General features: G+C 45.7%; 1 protein-coding gene across 1 annotated transcript in view; it reads left to right on the top strand.

Moving 5' to 3' along the window:
* The first annotated feature begins 8,602 nt into the window (after positions 1-8,602).
* Positions 8,603-16,565, top strand: part of TMBIM4 (transmembrane BAX inhibitor motif containing 4) — a 100,193-nt gene continuing 92,230 nt past the window's right edge. The window contains exon 1 of the mRNA XM_085653436.1: positions 8,603-8,911. Within this exon, the coding sequence (XP_085509562.1) occupies positions 8,812-8,911 (100 nt within the window). The 5' untranslated portion in view covers positions 8,603-8,811. The remainder of the gene's footprint in view (positions 8,912-16,565) is intronic.

Raw genomic sequence — 16,565 nt, 5'->3', positions numbered from 1 at the left:
TGTCAAAAAGTCCCAGTAACCTTATGAAGGCTAACACAAGGCTTAACTTGTTCAAACCAATGAGTATCAGGGAACGTGTAAGAGAACCCGCACTTCTTCAGATACGATCTATGTTCCTCTGCAGAGAACTGGTGTGATTAAAGCAATAAATGACAGAGGACGGTTTCAACTTTCATACAACCTTATTCCAGGAGACATTTTCTACAGATGGAGGCAACAACAAACCGGAAGATGTAGTAAGTGTTAGGATGCCAGTTATCTCCACAATGACTCACCTTTTCAACCTTCAGCCCAATAGGAGGGATTATACATTAAAGAGATAAAGGCGTCAGGAAGTTTCACACTACCCGCAGGATAATCGATAGGGACCTAAGTTTTGAATTATTTTTAAAGGTGGAATAAAGTTTGCAGAAGATAGAACCAATATGTGTTCATAATAAGCATGAAGAATACTTACCAACATCTTGCGCATGCCCATGTGCTGTCCAGGCCCAAGCTGATGCAGATGCCGTGAGAGTGCACATCGGCTGTCCGGGCGCGCACATGGTTTGTCTCCCTTCGCTAGCAAAACCGACAACAAGCATTTGCAATGCAATAGGTCTCGCATTTGCGAGAGTTTGAGCTATTGGCATTGTAAATGACAATGCTTTTAATTAGGTGTTTTGAAAACGTGCAAGCGGTGCTAATAGTCCTTGCTTACGAGAAGCTAGGCTGGCAGTAACTGCGCCTCTTTTACTGCCAGCCTTGCTTCTATAAGTACAAATGGCGTATTTACACACTGTTTGCAAGTTTTCAAAACACATAAATAAAAGGCATTGTCATTTACAATGCCAATAGCTCAAACTCTCGCAAATGCGAGACCTATTGCATTGCAAATGCTTGTTAGTTGTGTTTCCGCAGGTTGACCTGGAATTTACCCTGCATGTAAAAATGTGTGAGGTACACTTTTGGCAGTCCTTGATGCTTGTATCCTCGGTGTTATAGTGTAAGTCAAGACAGGGGTTGGGGCTGTAGTCAATATGAAAACTCACTTGGTATGCTGTAAACAATCGCAAGGCAGACATCTGGGTTTCCCTTGGCAGACTTGGTTAGCTAATGACAAAGCAGTGACGGTGGCACTTGAAGACGGACAGAGTCCGTTCCTTCCAGCCCTAGAACAATGTCGTTTTACTCTGTATTACATCAGCAAATCTTTCATATTGCCTGAACTACTTTCATTTTTTCTTGCACCAATGCTTCACGATCTTCAGAAGCCTTGCAGACTCTTAAAAGCACAGCCCACCCATCAGAGGTGAAGGTGTGCAATAAAGAACTGCTTTATGCTGGCTCAGTGGGAATAAATAAATATGAGATGTATTTGGTTCTTTGAAAGTGAGAAGAGTCAACGGTGTCATGTGTAACTAGCAAACAATGGGGGTATTATTTTACACTGCCAGGTTATTGATGAGCGCTCTCTTATGAACGTACTTATCTCAAGCTGAAAATGAATCAGACACGGTGCAACAGAAGAGGGAAAAACAACCCCTAAACCCTCTACAAGTGGGCCTGAGCCCGCTATACAAACGTAAAACAAGACTGTGCACACGTTAATTTCACAGTATTTAGGTGTGTTACCAATATGTATCAAACACTATTCATGCAATATAATTTCTCGGATAATGAGGGATCGCAGGACGAACAAGTAGATTCAGTTTCCGTTTTTATGGTAAAATTCAGAACAATCCAGCCAGCCAACACGTGTTTCGTCATGGGGTACACACACCCCCCGACTTCTTCAGGGCTTATCGTAGTATGGCCAATGAGTATGACCTTACACCTGGTGATAATTCCGACCCAGGGGGTCATATATTTCCAAACACAACCTGTGCGATTAGGCGTTATCCGCATTTGTTACCATCCAAACAAATCTGTGACTAATGGCAGTGTTCCAATTCCGACAATCAGGCTCCGTAGACGAGTGCGTCTATCCGTAGGTGCTGGTGTTCTCCGCGTGTATTTGCGTTTTTGACACGTGTTGGCTGGCTGGATTGTTCTGAATTTTACCATAAAAACGGAAACTGAATCTACTTGTTCGTCCGGTGTCATGTGTAACGTCCTTGTTTTTTCCAGTGCTCTTGTGTGTCAAATGCGCCCTGGGCTCTCTGATTTTCTGTGAGAATAGGAGCTTACCCATAAGACTACCCTCAGTACTTTTCGCAAATGTGGAGAAACATTTTTTAACAAAGTAGGTAAACTGCATTCCAAAGGAAAGAAAAACTAGTGGGATGAGTCAAACTTTCCACTACTGAAACCTCCGGTCTGTTTCTAGGAAGCCGATTAATGACGGGGCTTCTCTTGACATTTTAATTGATGTCTGGAAGTTGCTGGAGGGCAGGAACGAAACTGAAAGCAAGTTGGGAGCGCACGAGACGCCGTGAGCGTGCACATCGGCTGTCCCGGCGCAAGCTGAGGATCGCCAGTGAAGACATGCCGTCTATCCGCGCTGAGGCTCCGAGTCTGAGTCCAAGGCCGAAGTGTCCTTGAGCGGCCGCCTGGGCAGAGAGGGACACCGAGCACCCTGTGAGCTCTGGGGACACGCTGCAAGGCATTGCAGGGAGTAGCTGTATGGAGGGGGCGTCAGGGGCTGAAAGGTTCTGCAGCAATGCCTTCGTCCTGGCAGGGGTAGGAAACGAAGTCTGTAGTCCTGGAAGAATATGGTGGGGGTCGGCAGATGGCGCAGGACTGGCTGACACTGGAGGGGGTGCAGGGACAGCTGGGGATTGGAGAGGAGCGACCTGGTGAGATACGCAGGAGGGTATGTGGCAGCAGGAGGAAGCACTCGCCTGTTTGTAGAGTGTGTTTGCAAGCAAGAGCAAGATGGAAGGGAGAGAGTGTTTGTAAAATATGAGATTTTGCATAATTAACCTGGTAAGATAAGACGAAAATTTTCCGTCACCCCTGTTCACGTGTTTTTGGAGAGTTGTCCGCCAGCCATACCTTCACTCTAACCACAGAAGTAGGCGTCTGCTTTGGCTTGGGGGGAGGGGGGAAGACTACTTAGTGCACGATGATCGGGAATCACTCAAGTCAGTGCCTAATTGTACCATGGGGTACTTCTGAGTACACACTCAATCGGAGCATACAAATGCTTTTTGAAGCATGTCAAAAATTGCAATGACAACGAAGTCTAAATCCGTTTTCCAAGCAAATAATTATCTAAACACCACTTTTTTATTTTTAAAAACTAAAAGCTACCTTTTCCAGCCACAAAACAAAATAACCCCACGAATCCTGTTGTACATGAAGAGTGTGTGTGCAAGTGGCAGTTTTGAAAACAAGGGAGTTTACCACTGCTGTTCAGGAAGGCGGCATGACATAAGCAGCGCTCGTAAAGGAATTTAAAAAAACTGGTGGAAAGCAACGTTAAGAATAAAAAAAAAAAGCTGTGCGCTTGTAACGGAATAATGAAAAAAAAACGTGAAGCTGCAACAGGGGGAAAGTGACGGACAGAAAAGAAACGGGTGGAAAGCAACGTTAAGCCATTAGTTCGGGCTTGTTGTAGGTGTAATGTTATTTGTTGTGTAATATATCTGGATGAATGGATAGAAGCAGCAAAATACCAGTTGGGTGGCACACTATGCTAAGCACACATTTTTAGGTCTCGGCTGCGAAGGCTGCGCTTGCGCAGTCTCGCTCCGAGATTTAATGACTTTGAGAAGAGGGGCTTGCACCCGCCCCTCTTCTTCCCTGTTCTCCATTGGCTGGCCTAGTAAATGCTGGCCAGCCATTGGAGAAGAGGTCCCGTCACTCTGATCCTGCCCCGTCTTTTTCGGATCGGGGGGCGTGTTTTTTGCGAGAAGTCTCAGGGAGGAGACAACAGCAAAACACGCCCCCGAATCCGAAAACGAGACTGCGTTTCTCCGAGGCATATCTTCTCTGCCTCGGAGAAAGGCGGTGGTGTCCCTGCGGCTCGAGCCCGTAGCTGTTCAGCCCTTACCTTGTATCCCCGGAGCCAACTCTCGGTTCTCAGCGCTTTCAGGCCTCCACAGTACCTCCGGTGCTCCCGGGGCATCTTTTTTCACTCTTTCCTCTGTTACGTATTCAACGCCCTCCCTCAAACCCTGCCCAGCAACAAACAGGAGTACTTTCATAACTGGGAAATACTATGCAGAATTCCGACGATCGATGCAAATTTAGTATGCACAGTAACTCCCATTAACTCATAATTCAATAAATTAGAGATTAAACTGCCGAAAGATTCGCGTGAAGCACGAGTCACCGACCACTACTGCTCACGAGTCTCGGTCATGTGAGAGACCGGCTGTCCTTGTGAACAGGTCTTTTCGACTGCTGCGGTGACTTCGAGTCGTGACAGAGTTCAAGCATCGCCCACTGTAGACCACCATGGATCAGCCAGCAACCTTGACTAAGCCGAAAGAGGCTGACTCCCCATCAAGAGCGCCAGCCAAACCACAAGTAAAACGATCCTGCCGAGTATCTACCCTCTGAAGAAAGGTAGGACAGGAGGCACGTGTAGACTCCGTAACCAATCAGCACATTGAAATTCTTTGCGGAGCACTAGGATTGGCCGAGGTGCCGCCAATTGCTCCAATGATTGCCCTTATTGCACATTACCAGTACCTCCCACTCTCACAAGACTCCCTGAATATGTTGTGCAATGGGATCTGTTTGGTATGCGACCCGGAAGTGCTGGATTTACAGGCAAATGACATCCGTGAAAAGATCAACAATGGACCATAGACTTAAAGCTGAATTCACGGGCGGCTCTGTAAGTAGTCTGGTTGTCACTTTGCCTATACCAGATTTGTTTATTCTGACAGTAGTTTCAGGTTGTATCTGCAGTCTGTCAGATTCTCGCTCGTAGAGAAGCTGACATTCCGTAAGGCGAAAGAGCACTTTAACTTTTTCATTTGTTGTGCATTGATAAATCATTCGATATATTACTATATTAAAATAACTTCAGCATTATTATCCAGATCTGAAGTGGTAATCTTTAAAAAAAAGTACTGCACTAACGTTTTATTCGATTATTATATTTGCCATCGCTTCTCTGCTTATAACAGTCCAGTAATCGCCATATATGACTAAGCAACATGTGTGCATTGTTGCACCTGTTCATGTAGTGTACTCTGAAGTGCATTTTCTTTGAAGGAAGATGAGTCTATGTTTGTAGCCACTCCCCGCCGCACAGCGCCTGATTTCCGGCTCCAAGGTACATTCCTGTCCCACGTTCCTCTTCTGACTGCATGCCAGAGCTCTCCGCTTCTAAAAGTACTTCCTGCATTTCAGCAGCTCCGGCCTGCCGGCTCTACTTAACTGATAGATTATGCGTCATCAGACAAACGAAATTGTCAACGTGCCTGGTTCCGAAGCTGCAGCAGAATTTCTCGATCATACCATTTGCTCCCCTTTAAGTCAGCTACTTGTTTAGTCTGTAGAATCAAAGCCTTGTTACCAAACCCCGCGTATTGTGCGCAGCTGTGTCTCAATCTAAAAAAGCTTCACAAATTGAACATTATTTAAAGTGATGTAGTGTGCACAATAGCACAGTACAGGAGTGTGTTCTTGGATGTATGCTTAGTAAATACATCCATCGGTGTGCAGTTTACGTCCTTCCACCTTGAATACCACTTCAACGATTGTGTGTGATTCTGGAGGAAAAAAAAACTCTTGAGGACACCGACTCTGCAGAAACTTCCTCCACAAAGCTGACTCCTCAATGTTTCCTGATTTACTGGCATTCCTAGGACATCAGGTTTTAAAAAAAACCCTGCAGTTCGTTTTTTTCCAGTATCATAGATCCCCTGTTTCCCTTTCACATGGGAGCTCCCTTTGGTGGGTTTGTGAGGTAATCCTCACGCTGGTTGGTGCTAGCTAGCTGTACCACCACAGACTGGCTTCTCCACCTCTGCGCCATGGCTGGGGTGCTCTACTGTACCAACAGCAGCCCTTCACACCCACGAGCCGCTTCCCATCCGTGCACCTCAGCACCGTGTCAGGGGAGGGACATCACAAGAGGGGGTCAAAGGGCATTATGTGCCCCAGCTACCGCGCCATTCCAGGGCCCGCATCCCTAATGCACAATGAATGTTCTTTCACCTGTATCCCTGCTGCGCCTGTATAAGGCCTTAGCATTCTAATAATACTTCAATGTCTGCCCCTCCCTGACACCAGCCCTTTGAGGGGTCGATGGGTAGTATTGAGTTCACTCTAGCAAGCCAGGACATCTCGAGTCCTGCTCTGGCTTAATCTCTCTGCACATAAGTGTTCAAATTAATTTACTCGGCAAAGCGCACGCTCGGGTACTGCGTCCTTCCTACCCACCCGGAAATACCCAAAGGTCCCATTTCAGCTGTCTCCGTGACTACCTGGTATAGACTGCACTCGCCTTCAGGCCACTCTACTCGATGCACCAGAAGTTCGCAGTGCCTCCTGGAAGCAGACATGGGTTACGTGAGCCAGGACTTCTCCCTCAGTAGAGAGAACGCAAGAATGCACCCCCTCTCGGTTTATGTACCCCCTCTCGGTTTATGCACCCCCTGTGAGTGTATGCACCCCTTCTCGGTTTATGCACCCCCTGTGAGTGTATGCACCCCCTCTCGGTTTATGCACCCCCTCTCGGTTTATGCACCCCCTCTCGGTTTATGCACCCCGGATCAGTGGGTTAATGTGTTTGCTGCAGAGGTCTCTGTGTGTGTGTATGTGTGTGCCTATGTGTGTGTGCCTCTGTGTGTGTGTGTGGCTTTTTTTGAAGGTGGCTCTATGCGTGGGTGGCTCTGTCTGTGTGTGGGTTGCTCTATGTGAATAGCTGTGTAGGTGGTTCTGTGTGTGTGTGGGTGGCTTTGTGTGTGTGGCTCTGTGTGGGTGCAAATGCAATAGGTCTCGCATTTGAGACAGATTAAGCTATTGACATTGTAAATAACAATGCAGTTTCTTTAAAATGTTTCAAAAACAAAAACATAAACAAAAATAATGTCATGAGCAATGCCAATAGCTCTAACTTTAACAATGCCGAGACCATTGCATTGTAAATGCTCGTTAGCTTGTGTTTTAAGCCACGTCCTTATGAGAGACTCCCGTTTTTTATCCCACTTCAAAAGAGGGGTAGGGCTGGGCCAGGTCAGTGAAATATGATGCCTCGGATAGGTGGAACGAATAGGAGGCTGGTTAATCGCATGTGAAGCCGCTCCCTCTAAAAAGTGGGTAAAGAAACGGGGCAGTGTTAGTCAGGCCAGGCCGGCTCTTTGCACTGTGGACTGGCCAGTTTAGGGCTGGAGCAGTGCCACTTACTGTGGGCTCCCTTGGGGTTTTGGAATACACTAAAACATAGATGTCGCTTTACAAGCGCTCTCACACCAGATTCGCTGATGCAAGACAAACAAGCGAAAGCGCGTCGCTCACTGGGGCTTGAGGACATCCCGAACTGAGCGCGCATGCACATTACCAAACTGAAATAGCATGAGGCTTGCGACGACGGAAGGGGGACAGGAGATGTGCACATTGCGTGTCTGTACGCGTGCATATCTCCTCAGTAAAAGAGACGCCGTACACGTTTGGAATCGAGTCACCTAATGAGCAACAGCACTTATTCGATTTCCTGCGCTGTCATCATCGGGCCAATCGTTTACAGTGATATTATAATTATGCTTTATTTGAAACAAACCCTACCTCTTTTTGTCCACCTTGTTCCTTTGCCTAGTAAGTACACGGGGACTGCAGCCGCAGAAGCCTCCCACCTTCAGCCTCGAGCGCTTTGGGAGGATGCAGACAGGGACAAGGCGCGACCGGAGTCCCTCCTGAGTGAGAAACAGCGCTTCTCCTTTGCCATGCACAAAGCGCCGACCCGACCCGCCGCCAACTCAGGCCGATGGGGCTGTCCAGCTGAGCGCGCAGTGGGAGCGTTCGAAAGTTAAGAGACACTGTGCGCGCCCAACTCAGACCGATGGGGCTGTCCAGGCGAGCGCGCGGTGGGTGGGAGTGCCTGAAAGTGTAGAGACGCCTGTGCGTGCTCATCTGCTGCCCGGGAGCAGGCTCCAGGCGCAAGCTGAAAGACACGCTGTGCGCGTGCCCATGTGCTGTCCTGGAGCAAGCTGATACACACGCCGTGAGCGTGCACATCGCCGGTCTGAGAAAGTGCACATCTCCTGTCCCCTTTCCAAAGTCAAGTCGGCAACAATAGATCTCGCTAGCGAGCTGCGTCCCTAAGCGAGACCTAACAATAGTCTCACCAAGGCAAAGCAGCGCATGCGCTGCGTTTGCTAGGCGAGACCTAAAAATTCCTACACTATAGCTAGGAAATTTCTCATTCTTTTCATCTCGTGCACATCCTGTTCTGTTCATGTGGTAATGGCATGTATACAATTGAATATTCCTCGAGCTCAGAGAACAGATGGATTGCTGCAGTTAGGTCACTTCACGCAGGAATCCAAGCCGGCTGGTCGCTGTCTGATGTGGGAGTTGTTTGTAGACTTAAAAAACATAACTTCCTCCTACAGTTCCTGGTTGGTGTCAATTTACCCCATAGGGGCCTGTGAAGGTAACTGCGGTGCCACTACTAGCCCGCATGCACCGCTGTAGCAACGCCTCTGCCCAATTGAAAAACAGAACAACACGGTTTCCGTACGTCGAAGATGCCTTTCGCAGAGCAGTTACGCTCTAGTCCTCCAGTCTGGTAGCCTGCGAAGGTACTTACGTTGCGTGCTCACGTGATGAGTGTTTTGTGACGACGAGTTACGTTACACGGAAGTGGCCCCAAGAGTTGCGACTTGCGAAGCGAAGTGGCTTGGTTTCGTTGCTGTCTATCTGGTGAAAATGGGGGTCGGCGAAGGCGAAGTGTACACACGCTCCTCTATTGAGGATGACTTCAACTACGGAACCAACGTGGCGACTGCCAGCGTCCATATCCGCATGGGTGAGGATAATGGATCACGGGAGGGGAAAGGCAAGGGATAGTGGCGAGACCACAGGAGTAGGTGAACGAATCGTGGATAGTAAAATAACCATAGAGGGGGTTAAGATCGAGAAATTACCATCCGGTAAATGCATAGACCTAATTGGTTGTATCAGTGCTTTAATAGGTCGGTGTCATAGTCGTTGAGTACCTCAACTTTTTTTTTTGAAACGGAGAGAGCCTGCACTTCGCGGGGGTCACATTTCACTACTTGTAATAGGAGAGTACCAGCACTTCTCAATCGCACAAATGTACTGTTGACCAGTGAATACTTACACTTCTGTTGTTCCATTTCAACCACTGTGTTGAATCATGGGTTAGGGATTAGGAGGACTCCGGCGTTGCGAAGTCACTTTGGAAGCAATGCGACAGAGTTCATGAACACACCACTTATCTCCATTTCCGTCATCACAGACACTTTCGACATGTTATGAAACGCTGTGTAGGAAGAATAACTGGGGAAGACTTTCACACGATTTTTCACGAGTCAAATATGAACCAATCCATAATAGAATTTGGTGATACGTCGCAGTGTATAAAAAAGAATAACGCTTGGATTTAACTAAAGAAATCAGGAAGGTATGATCTTGCCCCTAAAAGCACTGAGTGTTGTAGATATGGTGCACAATCTGAACAAGCCAATAGATCTCGCTTAATAGGTCAATAGGTCTCGCTTGTGCTAGTGGCTTTGCCAATGTATTTTAGCCATGTTGTACACCATTGTGGCTGCTGTTCAGCATGGTTAAAAGAGTGAAGTGGTGTGGAGTGTTGTGGAGTGTCCTGGAGCAGTGTGTCATGGAGGCGCGTGGCATGGAGTGGACTAAAGTGTCGTAGGGTGGAGTAAAGTGCAGTAACATGTAATAGAGTGGAGTGAAGTGTCTGAGTGGAGTAGTCATGGCATAGAGTGGAGAGTTGTGGAGAGTCATAGTGTCATGGAGTGACGCAGATTGAGTACATAGTGGAGTAAATTTGAGGGGCGTGGAGTAGAACGGCATAGGGTAGATTATAGTGGTGTACAGTGACATAGAGTGGAGTGGTATAAAGAAGCGTAGTACAGAGTGGAGTAGAGTATGATAGACTGGAGAAGAGTAGAGTGGAGTGGCGGATCACTAACAGGCATCCACTATAACATTCTGTTATTTTAACAGTGTTCTCTAAACATTGTCAAGTTTGCTTGTAATAGACTTAAGCATTGCCTTGTTGCTGGCATAAAGTTGTTCTTATCACTACACTGTGACATGTGCACGCTTATTAAGATTCTATGTATATTGATGAATGCTCAGGCCATTTGAATGACCACTTCCCATTACTTTGCGCGAGTGCAGGTTTTGTTAAAATTGGGCATAACACACTGAACATCACCTAACATACTATGCAAGGTAGCAGCTCACACTCAGTGACTCACAAAAAACATGGTGTTGATTAAACTTTACCTAGGCACTTAGAATAGCACCTGAAGAACCTTTAATCAATCATAATGATCATCTCATTTCTTGTGTTGAGTGAAATAAAAGGGTCAGGCTTGGGACCTGCTATGGTGCAAGGATGTGGACTAAAAAAAACAAATACTGTCAACAACTGTCACTGTAAAGTGCTCTGACGTTGTCTTTAGATTATGTCGGTGCTACACACAATCAGAAATATATAAACTGTATAATGAAGAAGAGTTACACCACAGAGGCTTCACTTGTACATTTATAGTAAGAACAACCAACATCGAAGTACAGGTTGCCCAGCAGTTACACTGTGTACAATACAAGGTTATACTGTCTATTAATGAAACAGGGGTACCTACATTTGTATCGCATGTACTGCCTGAGCAGCTTGTGGCTTTTGCGCATTTAAAGTCTCATGAATGAACACCATGCGCTACCTTGGTCAGACATTTATATTTGGGGAGAAGAGTTGGCCTAACGGCTAGGGCGGTCGACCTCGAATCTGGGGAACTGGGTTTGAGTCTCGGCAACGGCGCTGAACATCCTGTGATTCTGGGCAAATCACTTAATCTCCCGTGCCTAACAAAAATGAATGTGTCCTCATGTAACGCAACTGGTGCTATGTAAAGCGCTCTGATACTCGATACCGGGTCAAGTTCGTGCTATATAAAACACTGTTAAAAAAAAAAAAAGAGATTTTTTTTTTTTGTCGCCATGTGAAAGGACCAGCAAGAGTTTGCATAAAAATCATGGTGTTCACTAAGTCAGCAATTCAGTTCTTTTGTTGCAGTGCTGTCTGTCTGCATTCTGATCAGACATCAGATTTTTACTGCACCTGTACTCCTCTGTTTGCACATTTCAGAACCCCTTCCTTTCAGGACATGGCAAAAATAAAGCTCTCATGGAAGTTGGCAGTGCCTACTTTCTCCCACTCAGCCAATGAGTGGCCCTGAGTAAGTTGCTGTCGCCCTAAGACAGGGCTGTGGCTGTCTCAAGACATGGCCACGCCCCTGCTGTGCCCGTCATTGAACACATTTCCCGTCATTGAACACAGTTCAGTGACGGTCAAGGAATGTTGCACAGTGCACACACCCAGAGGACGCTGAGTGATAGCAGTTATTTTGCTAGTGAAACTGCATATCAGGATAGGACCTTCTGCTCAACAAAGAGAAAAGGGCACATCTTTTCATTTTGAAAACAAAATCTATTCACAAGTCACCTTAGAAAATTGAAAGAATAGCGTGCCTTTGGCTTGTAGTGGCTCTACAATTGCTCCCTGTGTTATTTCCTTCGCGGGTGGGTGTTCAGGTCAGTAGAGATGTATTTTTTTTTAATGTGGCTAATCTCGGGCATTTCTCGCAAGAACTGCAAAAAAATATGTAAATTTTGTGAAGTTTCAAGTGTATACGTTATCAAGTTGAATGGGGGAGGGTCTTAATTGTGTTAAATCAAATACAAGTTCATTTCATTTCATAAGGCTTTATTCGGTACATTTAACAAGACCATAAAAGCACAGCATAAAATATAAAACAGAGTCATGGGCAAAATATACAATAATATTAAAAAGTTAAAAAAACATACTTTTGCTTGCATTAATTGATTTAAGAAGAAAGGTAGCTGTATAAAAACAAACATCAGGATGATGTAAATTAAAAAGCAAGCTCATATAGTCATGTATTGATCTAACTCCAAATTTTACAAATAAGGGTTTCAGGTTAGCAATCCGCAGATGTTTATACAACTGACAAAGCAAAAGGAAGTGCACGGTACTTTGGGGGGTAGTATTGTCACATGGACAGGGGCCAACAGGATGTAGGTACTGAGAGGGGAAAGCAACAAGATTGTGGGCTATTCCTGTTCTAAATCTGGCCAACACAAACCGATGTGACTTCCAGCTCACTTGTAACAAATACGGTTGGAGACCTACAAATTCATTTAGATCATAATAGAGAACACAGGAGGAAAGTTCCAAACTGTTTTGTAACCTCCTAGTGGAGAGCTGTTGTAAAAAGCAGTGCTTAAGCTCTGCTTTAGACAACACATTGGCCCCACAGTGATCCACCATGATATTAATATTAAAGATCTCATGAAAACTATTCACGATATACTTTAACCATGGGATCTTCAGATGGTGGTCCAAAGAGAGGCAATCAGAAATAATAGCTCTACATAATGAGGTCTCTTCTTTTATCCAGATGGAACGCCATAGCAACAGAGGCCTAAGGAGGATCAGATCGGCAAGATGGTAAATACCCAATTCGTTATGCACTAAAACATTGGAAACAGAGCTTGGCAAACACAAAAGTCTCTTCAGAAAAAGATTCTCCTCGACCTGAAGAGATCCCGCCGGGGCATAGCCCCAAATTCCAGCTCCGTATAAGGCAATCGAAACCCAGCGGGACTGAAAGATTTTAAGCATATCCTGAACCCGCCTGTCTCCAAGTTTCGTGGCCATGGAAAAAATTCCATGAGCACTCCTCGCCATCTTGGCCCTGACATTCTTATGTTCATTAACCCAAATATTTTTATTTGAAAAGGTGACCCCCAAATATGAGAAATTATCAACAGCCTGAACCTTCTGTCCCTCTATAAAGAAGGAAGACTGGGTCTTTCTGTTCCTACGCCCACATACCATAACATAGGTTTTGGATTTGTTTATCACTAACTTTCTACTTGTGATAAATTGAGAAAAGCCATCCATCAATCGCTGAAGGCCATTTGGGGTACGTGAAATTAGGACCGCGTCATCCGCGTATAATATCACTGGGACTGGGTCCTTATTGATTTTGGGGGCGTCCACAGCCAAAGATTTAACCCCTTCCATGCTGCGCAAATTCCGCCGCTGTGCTGACGGAATCTTGCGCGGGCGTGGTCATGACGGAACGGTTCCGTCATGAGCACAGCTCAACCGTGGCTCATGACGGAACCGTTCCATCATGAGCACCGAAGGGGTTAAGAAAAAGATCAATCTCATTAATAAAAAGTGTAAATAGCAGTGGCGCCAACACACATCCCTGCCTAATTCCACGTCCGATTTCGAAGTTAGTGGTACATTCCCCGTTGGGACCATAACGGACACAAGCACGTAATTTGGCATAAAGACGTGCTAAGAAAAACACAATGCCCTCAGGTGCCCCGATTTCAATGAGCTTTGCCCAGAGAATGCCATGGTCCACCAGGTCAAAGGCACTACTCAAATCCGCAAAGCAGAGATAAATAGTGCCAGTCTTTGCCAGGGTATATTTACCGATGAGCAGGTCTAAATTTAGACACTGCTCAATCGTACCTCGGCCCTTCCTGAACCCAAACTGGCTCTCTGCTAGAATGCCATTATCCTCCACCCATTCTTCCAGCCTTACTAGGAGCACTCTACTCATTACTTTTACGGAAGAATCCAACAAGGAGTTTGGACGATAGTTCTTAACGTCCCCTCGATTTCCTTTCTTAAATATTGGTATTAGGATGGATTCTTCCCAAGTAGGGGGCACCTCATTACAGGCTGCTGCATTAAAGATATTAGTAAGCAAAGGCCCCCAGACTTCAGGGACCAGTTTGTAAACATCGATTGGGACGCCATCTGGTCCCTGGGCTTTTCCTCCTTTACTTGCCCTTGTGCCATCTAAAACCTCTTGAATGGTGATGTTCAATGGCATATACGGCCACCTATCCCCAGGATCCCTAGATACAGTATCAGACTCAAAGATTTTAGAGAAATGGGAAACCCACTCTTCCTTCATAACATTAGAAGTTAATTCAGGGATTTTGTCATCTTTGAGAAAAGGGGAATTAACTGTTTTCCAAAATAGGGTGCTATTATTGGATTCGGCGGCCAGGGACAAATTATCCCACGCTTCCTGTTTGAGTTCCAGTTTCCTCCGTTTAAGGGTATCCTTGTATCTGGTTCTGAGATCTGCAACCAAATCCTTATCTCTAGGCGAGGCTGATAAGGCTAACTTTAATTCCTTTAAAGCCTGAGTACAAGCTGTATTAAACCACCCCCGCTGACGTTCTTCCTTAAGTTTAGATGTACTAGTAAACTTGGAGTCAATGACCGCATTAATACCAGTAAAAAGCTCAATAGAGCCAATAGTACCAAGGTTATCTTCTAAAATACCTGTGATACCAGCCAGGCAGCTAGTGATAATTGAGTCAGACAAGATTTCGGCTTTGTCCCCCCTCCATCTGAGTCTAAAACCATTAGGGCGTACAACTTCTATGTTATTGATACTGCCTGCAATATGGTTCCCATTATTTTCCCATAACATAGCCTCGACTGACAAACAATTATGGTCACTAAGCTGGATGTCTATGACTTTAGGTGCCATAGTCCAGGCCTCGAGACTCGAGGAAATGCAGATAAAATCAATAACAGAATTCACACCCCGACCTGTGAAAGTAGGACAAATCTTCTCCTGCCCATTTTTCTCATTCACCATAATAAACATATTATGTGAATCAAGGAGACTATTTAAGGCATCTCCGTAACGATTATGTTGAAAGTGGGAAATTCCGTCTCCATAACAGTCCACCACCCTACAAACATTGACATTAGAGAATGGACAGGTAGTAACATTAAAATCTCCTGCCATGAACATATCAAAGATTACGTTGGATTCCTTAAGGATATCATCCAGCGCACTTGATAGTGCACTAACCACCTGAACCCTGGAATCATCAAAAACATTATTATAAAAATGTATTAAAAGAATGTTCCTGCCTCCGGTTTTGTAGAGCCACAGGATCTGAGAATGAGCCCCAACTTGTATATATTTTTTAACCAGCAATGGGGTTTGGACAGATATTAAAATCAAAAGGCCTCCCTTAGCTCTACCTGATACGGAGCCAGTGGCAGGTAACTGGTAAGAGACAAAACCATTATATCCTTCAAAGTCCCTACACCAAGTTTCCTGTAAACAGATGATATCGAAGAGAGCTAAAAATTCGGTCCAACCTAAGCAATCTGATTTGGACCTGATGCCCGCAATATTCCAACTTGCAATGTAACATCTGGAAAAACCAGGTGCACCAGGCCCCTTAAGTAAACAATTACTACCTTGCTGGGAAATAGCAACATTTAAAGTATATGGTGATGACTCCGGCCGGCCAAGAAGGATGCCCTCCCTGCCCATAGGCGTACAATCTACAGCTGTCCCAGAGGGGTTATCCGTGTACCCTGGGGTATGGCCAGTTTGATCAGTACCAAACGGGATCCGTTCCAACACGGTGACTGGGGGTAACATACCCAACACCATCGAAGATTCCAATTGACCAACTGTATCATCCTTCAAGTCCCTAGGCAAACGATCTATAATTATCCCAGGGGTGTTGGTAGGAATCCCTAAAATACAAACATTTTGTCCCAGGTCAGGTCACCCTGTCTCTCCAGAATCGCAGGGTGTATCTTGTATTCCAGTCAATCATTTTGATCTAGCCCGCTAAGGCACTCAAAACGATTAGCAGTATTCGCATGAAAACTATTTGCAAACCTGTCCACAGCTTCTCCCCTCGTACTCACCCCCCCTCATTGTTGCAAAAATGATGACTAATGCATTGTCTATAAAAAAAGCCCAAGGGACGGAGTGAGATGCCCTGCTCATTGCAAGGACGGGAGGTGGCTCGAATCAGAGCTGTTGTGGCAAGGTGTGGATTACTGAAATTAACAATAATACAATCCCCAGAGATGTGCTTCGGGGATGTGCCAATCCAGTTGACCCTGGTGGTAGCCAAAATTTGGTCCGCCAGAGCCACTGGAAAGCCACACTCCCGGTTAAGCCATGCCACGGTTTTATTTTTAAGGGACTCATGTGATTCAATATAATGATGAAACCCATCCTCCCTAATTGGTGTAACATTGGTCAGGACAGCTACATAAGGTGAGCAGTCCGGTGGGAGGTTTGGTTGAGGTAGGCCACGATTATTAGATATCCCCCTTTTTGTGATCTACAACTGGTTCCCCGGGGCCCGGATGGTTGGCGGGTTCAGAGGGACCTCATTAGTGCAAGCAGGTAATGCTGTAGTAACTGTTATAGAACCCCCTGAGGAAGGTGAGTTTAAATAACTCTGCTGCTCAGTAGCTATAATAGGATTACTATTTATCTGAGCAGGGTTACTAGAACCTATATAAGTCGTTCCAACAATGGAGGTTCCTTTGTTAGGTTGCACGTGCCTGCTGGTCCGAC

Source organism: Triturus cristatus, chromosome 4_1 (genome assembly GCF_964204655.1).
Source record: "Triturus cristatus chromosome 4_1, aTriCri1.1, whole genome shotgun sequence".
NCBI classification, from domain to species: Eukaryota; Metazoa; Chordata; class Amphibia; order Caudata; family Salamandridae; genus Triturus; species Triturus cristatus.
The sequence above is the reverse complement of the archived record's forward strand: the minus strand, read 5'-3'. Positions and strand labels throughout refer to the sequence as shown.